The sequence below is a fragment of the Zonotrichia albicollis genome, chromosome 6 (genome assembly GCF_047830755.1).
Source record: "Zonotrichia albicollis isolate bZonAlb1 chromosome 6, bZonAlb1.hap1, whole genome shotgun sequence".
NCBI lineage: Eukaryota > Metazoa > Chordata > Aves > Passeriformes > Passerellidae > Zonotrichia > Zonotrichia albicollis.
This window is the reverse complement of record NC_133824.1, coordinates 42927539-42946776: the sequence shown is the minus strand read 5'-3', so window position 1 is coordinate 42946776 and position 19238 is coordinate 42927539. Positions and strand designations below refer to the sequence as shown.

Sequence of the window (19238 nt, the reverse complement as noted above, 5' to 3'; positions counted from 1 at the left end):
AAGTGAGAGCACAGGCACAGGGCTAAAACTCAAATTATGCTGATGAGCAGGGCTCAGCCAGGGCTCGAGCAAGAAGTTCAGGAAGTATTAGACTATCAGAATTAAGTTCCTCTTGTCTTTAAAGGTAACAGCTCAGTCTTACAGTACAGAACTAGTGGCCTTAAAATAGATCATGTTTTGGACCACTCTTAGGGCGCTGTGTCCAGTTCTGGGCTCCCCAGCACCAGAAAGATGTGGGACTGGAGAGAGCGCAGGAATGAGCCTCAGGGCAACCAAGTAACTGGAGCATCTCTCACAGGAAGAGGGGCTGGGAGCACCCATGAGGGGTTAGGCTGAAAAGGAGAAGCTTCCCAGGGGTGATGTATAAATATCTGATGGCAGGAGTAAAGCCAGATCCAGGCTCTTCCCAGTGGTGGCCTGTTACAGGCCCAGAGGCAAAGAGAGCAAAAAAGAAAAAAGGAAATTCCCTTGAACCAAAAGAAAATCCTTGCTTATCATAAGGGTGACCAAACACTGAACAAGCTGTGGAGTTTACAGCCTTGGAGATACTCAAAAGTTGACGGGACATGGCTCTGAACAACCTCTTGTAGGTGATCCTGCTCAGTGCAGAGAAGCAGCGCCTTCCCACCTCAGCCATCCCATGGTTCCCTGATTCTGTGGAACTGATGCCTCAGGTTTTAGCTTTTATCTTTTTCAGATCTGTACTGCTTTAATGTGTAGTTCTGAGCTTCATATTAGGAAATAGTAAGCTCTCTTCACAGAGTAGGTAGACAAAACAATTCCTTCTCCAGCTGTGACAAATGATCCAAATTCCAGGCCCAAGAGCATAAACAACAGTGGACTGAAGAGAGAAAAACTAGAAGGATGGGACTTCATAACCTAAAGCTATAACTGGACAATTAACTCCAATATCCTAATGGACCAAAACTTATAAAAGTGAGACTCCATGACCGGTCATCCATTTTGTGACCGTTTTGGTTATCTTGGGTGTAACCCTGGCTGGGCTCTTGTGCTGCCCTAGGTGGATCCATTGAGGCCTTCTAATAAATCCCTACTTTATTCTTTAATTCCATCTAGGTCTCTGTTCTAGGTCAGCCTTCAAGACATCAGAACCAACAGCAAACTGAGCGCAGGGCAGCACAAACAGACTGCCACTAAAATAATCAAGTAAGGCTCTTGCTCAGGTTGGCTGATACACTCAAAATAAGAAAGCTGTTTTTCATGATGGCATCCTAAATTTTGCAATGCTGAACTGAGCAGTTCTTTGCAAAAAAGGATATATTCAAAAGTCAATTTCCTCCCTTACACTGTAAAACACTCTAGAAAGATTTCCAAATTGTTTAAGCTCTAATTCTTCTCATTGCAAATTTCATGGAAAATAAAATTGAAAAGAATTAGATAAAAATTAAACTAAAATTAAGTCATATTTTAAATAGGAAAAAAAATAGCTACTTTTTTTTCCCCTCTCCAATTCCTACTCATATTTAATAATACACCAAAGCAACACTGGCATTGAATGGATTTAGGCTCCCTGTTAGGAATATTTGTTCAGGGTTAATTAACATGGCTGAAGACTAATCTTAATAATTGTTTGTTGCTTCCACTGGAGGCAGGTTTCCCTCACAAACAAAGTGGCATCTTGGAGTTTCAGACTGAAGCACAGAGGTGAGAGTAGTTATTCTCTCCACAGAATGAACGGGAAAGCCTGAGCATGCAGCTGCCTCATGCAGCCAGATAGGAAGTGCCTCTGACTCTCCTGTGGCAACCAAATAAAGTTGTCAAAATTATTTTTAAATAATGATAAGGTGTCTATACCAAATACTGTATGGAAAAATAAGGAATATATCAGCATTTAAAATGTATATGCTGCAGAGCATTTTTACTGTCATTTCTTTAAGAAAAGCAGATCTAATTAGCTGTATCTCCAAAGTGTTTACCTAGCATTTTTATTATGTATTATAACATTTTGCTTAGAGTTGACATTTTTATTCTGACAAGCACTGTCTGGAGAGCTCTCAATAAATAATACATTTACAATTTTCAGTAAATAAGCACTGGACACAAATCATTATCCTTACTTACAGCTGCCCCTCTCTAATAGTGCTCTTACAAGTAAGGTGACTATTCAGTCTAATGCAATACTCTCAGTGCTGGGAAGATATTTTCATTCATTACCCCAGTCAAAAGCGCTTAAAGCACTTTTAGGCCCTGTTGCAAAACAGCAGGAATGGCAAAGCAAGTAAGAACAACTTAACTTAAAGTCCATCACCAAAGAAATCTGAGGCCATTCACCCTCCAGAACTTGGAAAATACAACGGCATACAAGATCAGCCATGTTCACGCCCAATTTTTTGCTTTGAATCCTTTAATTTATTTACACCAGCAAATTTTAGGAAGGAAAGTATCACAGTCTAGTCCCTACTATTAACCTGAAGACTACAAAATGTATTTCAATTGCCATTTTAAAGCATGATCTGATCATAACGTTGTTTGTGTCACAGAACATCAGAAACCAATGAAGTTTGAATTTATTTTTCTGCTGCCAAGATCATGCAACTGAAACAACTCTCCATATTTTTACAGCTATTTACTCACATATACTCTCTACCACAGAGCTCACTGTCAGTTGTACCTATTCATACTGATCTTGCCTTTTTTACTGCTCCTAGGAAAAGACTGGCTTTTAAGATATGCTTTTTTAATAATGCTTCCACAATACTAATAACACACAAATAGTGTAAATATAGCAGATATCTGACCATGTCTAAAAAGGAGAGAAGTGTAGAGGAACATAGTGCAGAAAATTATATAAGAGGGAAGCACTGGGACAAATTTTCATGCAATAAAAAATAAATTAAATTGTATCTAACACTGGAGAATGTCAGAATTGAGGGGTTAGACTGGGATTAAAGAAAAAGTAAAAAAATAAGATGATTCCTGAAGGTAAGACATTGGAAAATACATCTCTGTGGAGGAACTGACTGGAATGGTCAGCAGATGATGGTAAAGAGAGGATTTCATACTTTTTCAGTATAATCTGTCCTATTCAGGGATAATGAGAACAGGGTCAAGGCACAATTCTTCCAATGGAAAGGATTTCACCCATCTCACATATTCTAGGTTGAATAAAAATGTTTCTTCAATGTAATATAAGAATATCAAAACATTGAAAGCAAGTACCTCCCCAAAAATAAACAATTTTCATGGCTAGAATGGATGTACGAATCTTCAGAACTGAGTCCTGAATTTCAGACTCTTCCCCTATCAGGATCAACTCTGTTTACCAGCATAAGCAACAATTTTGTAGGGAATGCACAGGTTCAGAGCCTCAGAAAGAGAACAACCTGCACTGAAAAACTGAACCTCCAGAAAAGCAGAAGCTCCATAAAATTCCATGGATCCTACAGCAAGGTACATGTCTGACAGTAAACAAAGTGTGGTTTTTTTCAGGACAGGTTCTCAAAAGGCTACCATCAGAGTTACCAGCTCCTTACTGATGATCCTGAATTAGAACTAAGAGGGGACATGAAAACATCCTAGCAAAGCAGACGGCCCAAGTAATCTGTCCACCTATTCGTGTAGATCTCATTCTCCACGATACCCATGTAAAAGTCTTTGCTGCTCTCCATTTGTGTGCCATGGAAGAATTTCAAAACCAAGGAAAGTGAAGTCTTCAAATGTAGCATAAGACATACTGGAAAGTGCTGAAAAATTCCTATATCCACACAGAACCTGTGAGCAGTGATTAGATTCTCAAATGCTACAACAGCGGGTAAGGCTGTGGTTCAGGCAGCCAGGTAAAATACAAATATGAGCTGGAAAGATGGCAAGATGTGCCAGCTTCTTAAATAGAAATTGTGAGATGGCATTTTATCATGAAATACTATCCTGAAAAATTTAAAGGATATAAGAAAGAGAATAATCAAAAATGCCTACATTTCAGTCAGAATGAAAAATAAAAATATGAGACAAAATATTAATGGCCAGACACAGTATTACAGACTGAGTAACACAGAGTCTGTCTTTACAAAAAAAAAAAATTAAATGTATGTTGCATTCTAAATTTCATTAAATGAAAGTACGTTAATGGAATGAATTTCTGAAAGAAAAACCAAATAGAGGAGGAAAATGGGTTCATCTTCTCTTAGTTATCAGGAAAATAACACTAGAAAACCCTTCCGTTCTGGTATGTTCCAAAAAAGGCCCAAAATTACTTTAACACATTAAGACATAGGAGTTCACTTTAGACTTCAACAAAAGAAGCATTAGAAATTTTATGATCCATAAGATGTCAATAAATAGAAGAATTTTTTTAAACAGTATCATGTATTGCAATGAAAAAGTAAACAAGCGATTTTACCAAGATAATTGGAATTTAAAAAAAAAATAAAGAGAGAGAGACATAATAAGATGTATTTAATTATATGCTAAGGAGGTAAATAATGGAAGAAAACAGCAATTTAGGAAAATGTGCTTCCTATCTCTCTTTTAACTTGGTCTGAGTCATCTATTTATTTTGTGGACATTTGGGCTATTTGCTCATTTTGTTTTTATTTTCGAAGCATGTCTGGAGTTTAGAAGAAAAATTCCCTTTCTTAGATGCCACTATACACGCCATCCAACAGAAAGCAATTAAGAGATAAGTATTAAATTAACCATATGCATAACTGATTCTCAATTTTCTTAGTAAAAGTGATTTTTAGGAAGAAAAGGGAACCGTGATGAGGATGGTATAGAGCAGATAATGACAGGGTTTTTCAAAGGTGATGAAAGGATTTGAAGAAGGTGAGCTTTTCATATCCAAAAAGAAATGCTAGTGACCATTTGCAAATTTCATTATTTGATGAAATTTTTTTTATTAATTTGGATAATCCTAACACCAAAATGCAGTAACATTTTTGAAGTCTTGAACAAAATATCTTTATCCATTAAAAAAAAAAAAATTATAAAAGGAAGAAGAAAGAGCAGGGGTCTATAAACACCAAGTGTGTTGGGACAGCCAAGGATCATGCCTTCATCAGTGGAAAGTGTGGGTATCCAGCACACCACAAGACAGATAACTTGAATTAGATCTGTGCAAAAATTCTTTAAAAACATTTTAAAATATTCACTGACCACAAATGGTCAGCAGTTCACCTCTAGGACTGATCCACCAAAGAAAACTCCTGACATGTAAGGTCCTCAAAGGTTGTGCTTAAAACTATACTAGAAAACAAGTGCTCATGTCTGAACTCTCTCTGTTCTCAGCTGTGGCAGGCTTAAAACAAAGCCACAAAAATAAAATGGAAACTCTCCATTCATTTAATACAATATAATGTACACAGATTGATAAAAAAAGAACCAAAACAATCAGAACTAATAAATAAACAAATAAAACAATGGCAACCCAAATTGTTTGCCAATGTCGACTTATAAAACATAGTATGCGAAAGTTTAAGTTTCTTTACTTCCCAATGAATAAGCAGGAAATTTATGGATTTGTGTGTGCAATACTTCAATATACTTATATTATATTCCAATATAATTATTAGAATGATAGAAAGCTTTGTAGGGGAATTGTTCATCTATTTTAAGTCAGTATAACATAAAGTGTTCAGTTATTATTAACTCATGAAGCTGGAGAAAAAAAATAACAAAAAATCAGAAAAACCACCTCTACAGAGTAAGATTTTTCCTACTGCATACAGAATTAATAATACATGTGAACCCTTAATTTTTAATTTAAATATCCACCCATATATCCCCCCATAGAGAGAAAGTACAAACAGGTGCACATGACAGAGAATAGATGGAAATTTATGAATATACTACTCTTTATATAGATGTTCATTATTCCACCATGCATACATAGAAATCTTTGATCTCTGAATGTTCAACTATGGTCTTCAAGGAGGAAACAAGAATGGGAGGCACTTCATAAAAAGCTCGTGCTAGAATTGTGAACCGAGCTTGGTTGAAAAATGATACTGTATACATTGCTCTGAATCAAGGTCAAAAGTGAATTAGGAATCCAGGCCCTGAGTAATGAGGGCTTAGCACTTAGCAGAAATGACATGCCCAGTTTCCAGCTCAGAAGTGCCAGCTGACCTGCCAACCTAGCATTCCAGATCTGAAAGGGAGAAATCTGCTCTCCTCGCTACAGACAAGATGTGTACTACTAATTATTGCTCCGAGAGGCTTATGATGACCTACAGTAGGATAGTTGTCTGGGAGCCAATTCTCAGCATAGAATTTGGGCAGCCCAGGCTGTAAATCTGCCTCACAAAAGTAACATGAGCAATATTCAAAAAGAAAAGCGTTTTACTTGAAGGGGATAGAAAAGGAGAGAAGCAATAAGATCATACTGTCTAACAGAAATTCTTCATTTTGAGCTGTGAAGAGCCTTAATACTTGATTGTACTGTAGGATACTTCCAAAGAAAAAGGCCAGTAAAACAATCCTTCAACTCACAGAATAACTAAGATGAATATACCCAAGTTATCCAAGAAGCCCTAGAGTCTAATGTTGTTGATTAAATTAGACACCTGTTCATTTCTGACCTCTTCTGTCTTATGAGAACACATGTCAGCAAAGTCTTTACATACTCAAATTAAATATTTGCAGCATTCTTTTCTTTTTCAATTTTCTCATCAATTTTCTCATTTGCAATCATTACAAATTAAGACACGGGTGTGACTTACTGTACAAAAACTGCAAACACTGAACCACAAAGTCAAAAAATATATTGTTTATCCTGCAACGTTGGTAATCTGTGTTCAGACCACAAATAAAGCTAAAAACATACCTAAGGTATATTGCTGTGTGAGGCAGCCGTGTTCCCACACCATGCACAAGACATGACACTGGCTGAAGCACTATTATTAAAGAGAGATTAAAACAGCTGTACATTATGCTGAAGCACTCACTCTTCCCTTTACAAACAGACGGTCCTGGATTACAAGCAGCACTTGACCATTTAAATCACTACAACAACCAGATTTAACCAGCTGGGCCATATTCTCTTAGGCAATGCCTGTTGACCTCCTCAGTCACAGCTGCTCAGATGAAATTCTCATTAGACAACTTATTTTCAGGAGCCAAAGGACTCTGATTAAATATATTTATTCAGACACGATAAAGTCTCCCAGTATTTCTTTTCCAGTGTTATGAGGTACAACAGAAACAAGGAGTATATACAAGCATAGCAGACACCTAATATCTGAGCGCATAGCACAAAATATTTAAGTGTTTGACCCCAAAAACCTGTATTTCTCAAATTCAGATGACACAGATGGACCAGAAAGTTACTCTATAACAACATTAAAAGAGACTTTTCGTTGTGTTGGCATGGGGGTTAGATCTGTGACTGGAATTCTTGAGTTCTTTACTCCACACTTAACTCTATAATTTACCTGACATATGACTGTGTGTTTGCCCAAATCCCACAGCTACTTCAGTGGTCAAGGAGGTCATCCCTATAAATGAGGCTAACATGAACTATTACACTCTTTTAAAGGAGATATGCAGGACTAAAACCCCCACACCACAATATACAGTAAAAATATATCTTTTCTCCATTTCATTCATTAAGTCCATTATGTTATTCTCTCTATTTTTAAAAAAACCAGCAGGTATTTTTCCATTTGGGTAAGCAATTTTGTGCCACGGCAGGACTTAGTACACAAAGAGCTCCTCAATTGCGTTGGTTGCATACTATTTTAAGAAAAGAACTGCATAGAAACATATTTCAAAGGATAGATGTTAAAGAGCATCATGTATGGTAAGTGTGTGATCAGGCTATTATTAGGCTGTTCTAAAGACACTGTAAGATGGCAAAACAATTTCATAATCTCAGACCTCATTTCTCCAACTGACTGCACAAAGCTAAAACAAAGTTCAATCTTAAAATAGTAATTATTTTTAACATTTCATTTTATTTTAATCAAACAAGTACGGAGAGTACTTCTTTTAAATTCAGAGAAACCTCTGAATACTGAATTGGGTATTCAAATCTGTTCTAAGAATTTTGATATTCCTGGCCTACACAGAAGTTTAGAAACATTGAACTTGCTAAGTGTAACATCCTAAAGAATTTCCAATCTTTCTATTAATTATTTTTCTGCATTAGTTTATATGGTACCAGTCAGATGTTCATTAATTATTTTCTGTAAAGCATAAGTAACTTTTTTTCCTGCAGAAACTGGTGGATGAATGGGAAAATAACTTAATGAAGAACCATAAAATCATCACAGAATGGCCTGGCTTGGAAGAGATCTTAAAGATCATCTAATTCCAGCCCCAGTGATGAGGCAGAGACACTTTGCATCAGACCTCCATCCTACCTGACCTTAAACACTTCCAGGGAGGGGTGTCCACTGCTTCTCTGGGCAACCTGCACCAGAGTCTCACCACCCTTGCAGCAAAGAATTGTCTCCTAATATCTAATCTAAACCTAATCTAAACACAAAGATACAGTCAAATACCTTTGAACTTGCAGGCAGACTTTAGAATAGCTTTCCATTATAATGTGGTCCATAAAAGGTAAGATTATTTTATGGATCAAAAACGACCTTTATTTCAGCTGATGAGAACACAGTGTGGAAGGCTCTGACTCAGAGAGGGATCTCTCTGCTCTGCACTCTTAGAACAACCAGTGTATACCAATACAGGGGAAGCGCAGAAAATTCTTGAGAACCCATACAAAAATAAGCTATGAAACGCCTGAATCCCTACAGACGGATACTATGTTTAAACTTTTTTGATGCACATTTTTATTAGCACACCATCCATTACACTCCTGGAAAAGCCTTGGCTGTGGTGTCAACATAATCAACAGCAACTCGAGCACTCCCGCAGCAAAGTACGAGCCAAGACCTTTGATTAGCATGGGGTGTCGAACGACTGCTACCGACTGCAGAAAACAACTTTGCCAAAGTAATCTTTAAAATAGTTTTCCTAGCCTAGCCACCAAACCTAAGAAAGCAATTTTTAAAAGAGTGATCTTTACAGCTGAAAACAGACAGATGGTAGTAAAGAATCTGGGACATTCTCTCTTTAGAGATGTTTCACCATCTTCAGAAAGGACACCTATAGAACACACTGGCATTTAACAATTATGCCAAGAAATTTGGAAGCCTACTTCCATCACTACATGATTTTATCCCATATTTAAATATATTATTGTATCAGCTTCAGTTTTAATTGAAATATGCATTGCTACATGAGGCCGAGGGAACTTAAAGTGCAATGTTTGAAGTGCACTGTGACCATATAATGAAGCTGAGGAGGTAAAATAATTCTGAGCTCATTCCTATTTAAAAGAAAAAAAGAACCTACTGTCTTTTGGCTCTACTACATTATAAATATTCTTCCTGGATTATTTTCAATGCCACAAAACTGAACTGGGAAAATATCTAAGAGAATCCACACAGATGCCTCCGCACCTGTTTTTCTATTTCAGAGCCTCCTGCTCTCACAACTTCGCTGATTCAAACTCATGTATGAGCTCACAGATTAAAAGGTATTGTTGCAGAACCAAGTAAGCCTTCATTCTACTTACCAAGGGCAGAAATTGTCACGATGGCCCCTGTGTGCACACATACACTGATAAACTCACTCTCCAATTCTATTTGTTTCCTACCATGGCCCAAAATCTTTGAATCTTTGCAAAGTCAATGAAAGTATCTGAATAAGGACTGTCTACATAAACTGCCTTAGCACTCAAAGATTTGTCCTCATTTTTATCTCTGTTTTAATACTTGTAACAATATCTGAGGAGACTGGAGAAAAAAAAAATTTATTCCCCTGTAATTCTAGCTATATAGGTCAGAACTATGTACTTTTACACTTAAAATGTTTCCCATTCTCCTAGTTACAGATGCTGGGTTCCTAAAGTGATGAAAGATGAGAATTTTTAAGGCAAAACAAACCAGCTCATGTTTTATTCATTCTTATTGTTAAAAATAAACATTTGTCTTTTAAAAGAAAGAGAACACATACAACTGAAGAATATCCCTCACAAGTCCACAGCCAGTTAAGAATTCATCATAACCTTTCAAGTAAGAGTAGAGTTTTCACCAAATCCAACATTCTTGCTTTGACTCACAACCAAGACAGTTTTAAAAGTTTTTAAAAACTGGCATATTTGTCTAAAATCCCTAATGGATCTCAAACTACCATTGCCATGGAGACCTGTGAATAACTTTATCCTAGCCTTTGCCAATTATGCAGTTTTATGGCCCTCGATACCCAACACATCCTTTACGCCATAAAAACTACAGGACTTGGGGGGTGGGGAAACTGCATCAATCTTATCCAGCACATACCTTCTTGCTCAGTCCTGGTCATTTCTTCTAGTTTCTTCTGCTTCAGTGTGTCCACCACATCTGCTAGGCTTCCCTTGCGGCGCTCGGGCGTCCCGAAGTTAACACTGGTCATTAGCTCGCTGCGGTCGCGACCTCCTTCGTCGGGCTTGTTTGGTGAGGTAGTGGTATTTCGGAAGGAATATAGGGAACATAACTTATTACTCTCTGACTCCTGCAAAGAAACAAAGCAAAGTCAAAACATGGGCTCTTCTCTCGTGGCAGAAGGATCTCAGGCAGGCAAAAGATGACAGCATTATTTGCAATACCAACAAACCCACATGTATCCTTCAGTTTATAAACCGAGTGTTATTATTTTAATTTTTTTTTGTTTCAGTGCTTTACATAGGCACTTTTGTCCCCAAGTCCAGTGCTCTCCATGTTTCTAACATTCATACTTCATGCCTGAGGTAATCTTCATCAAGGATTTCCCTCGTCAGTAAAAAGCCATTTCAACACTTTTTAACAATGGATGTGATAGGCTTTTACAGTTTTCTTTAGTTCCTTAAGTAAGGACAATATATATAGCAGTAAGGAAGAAAGTACAAGCAAGGACAAATTATTCCTGGATAAATCCTCAGCTAATGGAAAACAGCATAACTTTAAAGCTAGAGAAAGTGTGAGGCCAACAATGATCGAGGAGGAAAGAATCTACTTCACAATTAAGTAAGGTTAATGGTATGTATGTATCCATGCACATTCACTGCCCTTTAAATTAAATTTAAATTTTTCTTAAAGAGTGAATGTTACAATGTTTCTAATAAACAAAAGGAGATCTTATTTTCAGGACAACATAGGCAAGAATGAGCAAGGAAATGAAGTTGTGGCAACACAAGGTATGCCAATACACAGGTACCAAAACCTCGTGTATGAGGTGTTATACAGTCAAAAACAGAGAAGCAAAAAGCATCCATCTCCCTTATCAATAGATCATGCTTATTTGAGCAAAAATTATTTAAAAAAAAAAAAGGTATCAAAAAGCAATGAGTAATGACAGCTCTCCTCAATTTTGTGATATCACCCAACAGTGAAGCCCTTCCTGAACTTCGCTGGCTCAGACTTGTCATTCTCCCAGTCATGCTTGCAACATTCACTGCATCTCTGTTTTCACAATTTCAGCTAAAAAGAGAAGTTGTTCTTGGATTTGTCCTCAAAAACTCAGCCACAAGAATTTCTCACACACTTTCCTTTCCAAAATTACTCTTCTATTTTAATTTTTAATAATTACAGGCTAGGAGTGTTAAATATTTTGGGCAAAAAGCTATTGATTTTTTAATGTTTCTTTATGGTATGCCTGGAAATGTCAGTGTGTATATTAGATTCCATGAAACATATTTTGTTTAAGATTTAACAGGAATTACAGTGGCAATAGATTTAAATATTAAGATGCTAATTAATAGTCTTGTCAAGAAACATTCTTGCAAAGCGCAGTGTTCCCCATAACAATAATATTCCTGCTACTTTATGAGCTGAAAATACCAATCTTCAGAGCACTGAAGAAAGGCTAGAAAGCATTAACTATCAGCTACAACACAAGACACAAATCTTTGCCTCAGTCTGGAACAGATTAAGTAGCTGTGCAGTGTAACAGGAGGAGCAAGACCCACAAGGACAAGCTGGGTGACTCGGGGCTGGGGACTGTGCAGGAGGAGGTGGTGACACATCATCCTCAAGCACAGGTGCTGGTCTGTGATCAGCACAGCACTGCCACCATCACTGGAGAAGGAGGCAGCACTTGCTAGGGATGTTGCAAATGTATTTATTCACTAAGACAGGAAATCAGAAGACACTATATCTCAGCCCACTGGTAGCAGCCCCTCATCAACACAGTAGGAGTGACAGAGGTTTCACAGGCACAAACAGAGAGAGAGGTGACATGGAACAAAAATTTTATCTTTGTATTTTTAGCAAATAAACATTAACTAAGTTTTCACTGAAGAACCAAACACCACAGAGAACAGTATTAGACCAGGTACAGAGATTAACTTATTTAGCTGCCTTCAAAATGGAAGGCATTTCATACATTTAACTCTTTGTAAGAAAAACTACTTTGAATTTTTCTTACAATGGAGATGGAAAGAGCATCTTTAATATTTTTCAGATGTAAAGCCTGACTTTCCATAATCCCTTTCCTCAATGAAGAATTAATACTACATACTTCGACACTTTCACCTCTGAGGATAGTACAAGAACAACTTGTATTAGAGGTGGTTTTTTTTTCAAGAGAGCAACATCCTCTTACAGTACATGAAGCACATCCATCAGGCTCAACGCAGGGGTTTCATGCTCTCAGCAAGGAACACTAAATCTATTGTTTGGGCCGGAAACAAGAAGATAAGGCAAATCTGTGGAGTAAGTAGGAATAATGGAATGTTCTTCCTCCTGATAACCTCTCCTGTTCCTTGTCTGGATGCATACATGGTCCAGCACAATGTTCCTTTGCTGTAAGGAAAGACTCCCCTAGTCCTGCCTCCATCAGGCAGCACATTCACCCTTCTTTTTCTTGTCCAAAAGACTGTAATATTGACAAGGGAAACGTGACAAGTTTAAACTCCACACAAATGAAGCAAATTTATGGAAGCGAGGCAGAATGACTGCCTTTGCAAGTATGAGGTTTGTCCAATTAATGAACTATTCTATATTGCCAGTTTTGTGGATAATTAAAACGTAGAATAAAAATAAAACAGAAAATACATTTGTAATATTTCTGGTTCTATTTAGGCCTGGGCACTTAGAGCAGGTTTTATTGACCTCACATTAATGGCTAACCAGACAGACCAAAACACAAGGGGGCAAGGGAAACATTCCTGTTATTTTTTACTCTAGAAAATTAACTCAACTGTACATGACAGGAAGTTGCTACTGCAGCATTCAGCTTCTTGAAAATGAAGTAAATGTAGTAAATTTAGCAAGGATTTTAATTTCCCTGATGGACCTTACAACCTTTTGCAGACCACTTGTCGTGGCACGTCAGGCTTGTCCCAGCACCTCACCCACTGCAAGACCAAAAGTGCAACTATCACATACATCAGATGCAGACCTGGCTATCAAAAATTAATTTGCATTGACAATCATGAGCAGCAGACAGAGACCCTCCTAATATATCCAGGTATCCTCTGAAAAGTCTAGTGGATTGTGTGTGCTGTCTGAAACAAGAGGGATATCACCTCTGCAAATGGTTTCTTGGTCCTCTTGCTCTAATGCATAAAGCACTTTCCCTAGAAAGTCTGGATCTCAGATGGAAAAGGACCACCATGCTTCCTAAATTAGAACAAGTCCATGAATTCATGGTTAGGAAAAGAGAACTTGGTCCTTTTGAGCATGAATATGGAACAATTCAATAAAAACACATCTCTTATCCTTAATGAGTTTTTTGATGTCACCTTTTACAGAATGAGGAATTCCCTCTTTGTTTGATCTGAAGAGAGAAAAGAAAGGATGCTATTTAGGGTTTTTTTCATGTATTTTCCAAGATCATGGAAGAGGAAGTAAATACAAGTAAAGTACCTAGCCAAGATCAACCCAAATGTTTACACTTTGCAAAATCCAAATGAGAAATCCATCAGCACTGATGAAAATTTTCTATGCAAGCCAACTTTTCTCAGCATCACAGATAAAAATAAGAAAATTAATAATTAAATACGACTAATGTGAATATCCATTTAATGCATGTGGACACAATCTGGTGCCCAAATTGATCCAGTAGCTCCATAATACACTAGACAAGGGACATATCACTGGATTCTCAAGTTTAAGATTCATGTATTTGTGTAAAAATGGTACTTTAAGTCTAAACTTGAAATAATGTCTTCAACACATGACATTTCCCTTTGAAAGGTACACTTTTCATGGTGTGCTACTCTCACTGATTTCACTGATTTCCAGTTAAGGTGGGGAGAAATACGGAAAATACAATCAGATACATAGCAAACATTTAGTCTAGGGATAAAATATTTAACACAGGGCATGCTTCTTCAGGATCCCACTCTGGTTTTGTTGGATTTATAAAACTACCCTCCCACTTACACAACAATTCTGGATAATTGTAGAACTGTTTATGCCTGTGGCAGAATGCATAAAGGGACTGCACAGGGATACTGATCCACCACAATAGAGGCCCTTCCAGTCTGGTCTCTAAAAATTGGCAAACCATAAAACTTGAAGACAGCTTATTAAACAAAAAAAGAACAGATCTGACAGCTTAAATACGTACAATGATTTTCTATCTCAATCTTTGTCTGTGTCAGGTAAAAATTCTTAAAGTTGCAAAGATGTTTAGTTGCAGAGATGACTAAGCCAGAAAATCTTACTGCCCTGAAGAGACAAACTCAGTTTTGGACCACTATTTCAGCTGCTTACTATTCAGCAGAGGCAAAATTGAGTCTATTTTTGAAACACTGGGGTTTCATATCAAGGTAAATAAATGGCATTTTTCCTGTCTACATTTTCTTGCTAGCTCATTAGCACAGCCTAAATTTCATTACTGATCATTCAACCCACTGTGGTTAGTGTTTTGACAAAATTCTCTGTTATTATAACATCTTAAATACCAATATATAGGCAGTATAAATTTAAGGATTAAGTTCAAAGGGTAAAAAAAATAGAGAACAATAAAGAGATGCACAAAATACAGAAAACCCAAAGTAACAAGGTATGGACACTAAAACCCTATGGATGACTCATTCAGGGATAGATAGCCTCTGCATGAAATCATACTTGACTTTTAATAAAACCTCCACCTTTATTGCATGTCAATTGGAAAACAACATGAAGAGCTCCAGCACAACATGGGAAAAGCTTTCCTAGGTCTATCCTCGGACTTTTTCATGCTGGAGGGACAATATACTTTAACCAACCTCAAATTTTCTTGGAATGTTTGTGGTCAACAACATTTTCCTTAGTCTTACCAGCTTTCCAGGCTGCCTGTGTAAACAAGTGACCTGTTGGCCACTTCTTTTAGAGTTGCTGTGAATGGCTCAAGCTTTGGGAATGGCAGGAACAATTCTGAATAATTGCAAACAACTTGGCAAAAATAAAAACAGGGACTCTGTGACTACACACATGGTATTTTCTTCACACACCGCAGTAATTCCTTTAAAACTGTTACATTAAGGTAATATGTAAAGATAGTTCAGCAGGCCTCTTACTCTGAGAAAATTAATTTATAGCAAGTGCATTCACTAAATTTCACAAGTTACATGGGTTATATTCTTCAGAAAGATAGCTGATGGTTTCTGTATAAAGAAAGGAAAAGCCTTATAGGCTCTTAGATGTTTCCACTGAAAAGGGATTGAGCAAATAATAATAATTTTCTTGTTAGTGTAAAAAATTTTTCTTTTGTATTTAGATTGAAAAAGTTTAAGTAGCTCATTTTCCATCGGTGCTCCCACTGGTTTTAACAGGATAAATGAGAGTACTGCTGAAAATGACAAAAATAAAGGTATTGATGGCTGACCCAGTATTTTTTATATTATATTGGGAAGCCAATATCTATAGAAATACCTGCAAGCTGAATCATGAGCCAACTTGGCCACCTTCTCTGAAGTCTTTTCACTTCCAAAATAGAGCAATCAGACACAAAATTACAGCTCTATTGGTGAGAGATTACAGGCTAAAAAGACAATTCAGTACTCTTTCTCCTTCCTCCAAATAGCCAAGGTACAAAATACAAGGAGCTGTATTTGGGGGCTGAGATGCAACATCTCAGTTTAGGGACACCACAATCATGAATGGAAATCTGGCTTGGGAAAAGATCTCTGTTTGGTGTCCTCCTAAGGGTTAAGGACAGACCAACAGCCTGGTGAGCTGGATTCTCTTGTCAGGAGTCTTAAACGGGGGGAAGTGCGCAGGGCTGCGGATTTCAGTGGCAGCATTTACGTTTCACGTCGGGAGGGGGGATCCTCTGGAGCTCTCCGAAGGTGAGAAAAGAGGAAACCTTGTGAAATGAAACTGAGGGCTGCACGAAATCAAGGTCACAGTGTTAGTTAGCAATTTGATAATAACTGTGATCAACTTTGATTGAAAGTTGACGACTGCAATCCCACTTAATAGCCAGAGAGAAAACTGTTTCTGTAAGAGTTCAACTGAAATCACAGGATGAATGGCCAAGAAGTAGAAAGCAAATATTACTAACATAAAATGTGTTAGCTGAATTGCTTATTTCCATGTGGATGAGGCTTTTCTGTTATAAAGGGATATTTATCTGTCTCTGCATTGAATGGGACACATGTAAACACCCCAGGAAAGTTGGATATCCAGAGTGGTTTTGATTCCAAGTACTAGAGGCATGCTGGCACTTGGAACTAGTCTGGAGTTAACATATAATGAAAGCAAATGTTTACAAAATCATTTCCAATCACTACATTAAATATGGTTTCCCATTTTGAGGAATTTAATTAAATAGAATTAAAATAAATTAAAAATCTAAGTGATCATTTCCAATTCTCATCTGATTAAGAAAAAAACACAAAAGTTTTATTAAGAAAGATTTATTTAAATCCAAGGCTTGAGAATGACTGCTATGAGCTACTGAGAGAACATCATTTGTTAAGTCTCAGCAAATTATGCTAGTGGGAGGGCAAATGGCAAGTAATGGAATAAAGCTTCAAGTCTTTTACTCAGCATTTACTCTGATAAAACTTATACTCACTTCACTGTTGAAGTATAGGCTGAACACAATCTCTAAAGGGTTTGTATTCCATCTTTTATACACATCTAAAAAACTCAAGAAGAATCAACAAAACAGTAAGCTCTAAGCCAAGAAATACTATGTTAAATTGAGAATTTAAAAAAAAATTAAAAAGGAAAATAACTTTAGATCAAAGGTTTGAAAATGAGCTGTCATAATAATCAAGCACATATAATCTAAGTATGGTCTTATAAAGAGGCCACTGCAAAATCAGCTGTCTGTTTGGAAGGCATGGGCAGGGACATTTTGTCTTATGTAAAATATATTATATTTTATATTCTTTTGCTTAACTGCAACAATCCCTTCCTGCTCAGGTGTTGGAGCAAACCAACATTGGGTACACAGATTTCAGAAGGTTACAATTTTTCAGCTTTGTGATTCAAAACCTTCTCTTTACAAACGAGCAGCAATTTGAAACACGTTGACAGGCACTTTGCTCCATTCCACAATAGAAAAACACCCCAAAATTTTTAAATACAATGACAGATCAGTTCTATATGGCAGTCAACTCACCCACAAATGATACTCAAACTCATGTGCTTTTGTAAGAGTTAGATGCTAAGGATTTCCTTAATTATCCAAATACCATCTGTCCTAACTCCCTGTGTTTACATTTGGAAATAAATCACAACAATATTGTGACTTTATGCCCTGCACTTTGGTTAAACGCTCTTATTAAGGAAAAAGTAATGGACAAGCATTTACAAAATGATTATTTAGACTTACATTTTCATCTAAACTGAAACTAAAGAAGCATTGTGATCAGTCCCAGCTGATCAGCATTGTTTACCTTTTGGGTAAATAAAGACACGTATTTTGTGATGCATGCTTATCAGAAGTTGCCAAATAAAACAAGGATTGTGTGGCTTGGATATTCCAGACCACTTTGTATATATCCAACTTGCCCCTATTAGGTCATATTAATTGTCCAGCTTATAAGTAGATCTATTGTAAATATAAAAATAAAATTTTTCTTTATGTTCTTAGCAATATCGAATGCACATGAAAATCCTCCTCTGTATATCGTTACATGACATGTAGTTCATGCTTTATGTCCCCCTTTCAGCTTTTGCAGAGGAATGCATGCAGGAAACCAGCCTGCTGCATAGAGTACTTGTATTTCTTTAAGGTAAACACTGATGAAACATTTGGAAGATTGAAATAAAAACAAGAAATTTATGAGACATAAAGGTATCACATAAAATTGCCGTGAATTACAATAACATTGGCTGAATCCCAGAACAGATAATCCTTATAAACATGCAGGAATGTTGTAAACTGTATATGAATGTCAGTGATACAGTACATTAGGAGATTCATATTACACTTGGTGCTGTGTAAGTCTCAGTCCCTAGGTTTTTCATGGCCTCAAAGATTAAAATAAATATATGTAGTATCTTTCCTTCCTCCATGAAGATATTTTATGTACACAGTTTTATTATGCTGAACAAAGATACCAGAGTCTGTTTTTTCTTGAGCTGTCAAAGTACAAAAGAAATGCAAAAAGTCCTTGCACAGATGTAGTAAAGTGCTGGATTTTATCTTTTGGCAGGTGCTCAATATGCAGCCCACATAATCACATGTTAATGACTGGAGTGTGTTAATCAGCATGCATACCTGATTCCTTTTTGCCCAAGGAAAAAAAAAATTAACAATTTAGAACGTGTTAATGCTTCTACTTTTGAAAAAATTCATGTCAATATACAGAAGTGAATTAAAAAGTTTTCAGAAATTGCTTCATAAAAATAGGAAATGTTAAAATAGGAGAAAGGAATAAAATTACTACAAATTTAGATGAACATAAACCACAAGTCTTTTGCGAAGAACTCAGGTGATGATTAATTCTGTTTAAATACAGTTCACCCTAGAATATAGGGAAAGGTTTAAAATAGACTGTGCATTTGGAAAAGAAAAATTATACAATGTCAAAATGAAAATAAAACAAATAAAACGAGCATACCAACAAGAACAATTATTTGATTCTTCTTCAAATAAAGTTCAATTTTATATTTCACCACCTCCAATAAACACATTATCCCTCACACTTCTAGGCAAGTTTTTTTTGTTTTTACTATGAAATGTTAACATCTTTTTATGCTAAAGATAATAAAACAAAGTCCTTGATATTTCAAACCTTTAGACATTTGCTTAACATTATAGCTGCTGGTAGTGCTAATAAAGTAAAGTTAAGCACATACCTGAATGCCTTC

At 36.6% G+C, this 19238-nt stretch overlaps 1 protein-coding gene across 13 annotated transcripts in view; it reads right to left on the bottom strand.

Annotated features, from left to right (window-relative positions):
* The window catches only part of SOX6 (SRY-box transcription factor 6), a 369248-nt gene that overhangs the window by 203917 nt on the left and 146093 nt on the right, over window positions 1-19238 (bottom strand). For all 13 annotated transcript variants that reach the window (XM_026793117.2, XM_014266735.3, XM_074543379.1 and 10 more), the window contains one exon: window positions 10305-10515. In XM_026793117.2, coding sequence (XP_026648918.1) covers window positions 10305-10515 — 211 coding nt within the window. The remainder of the gene's footprint in view (window positions 1-10304; window positions 10516-19238) is intronic.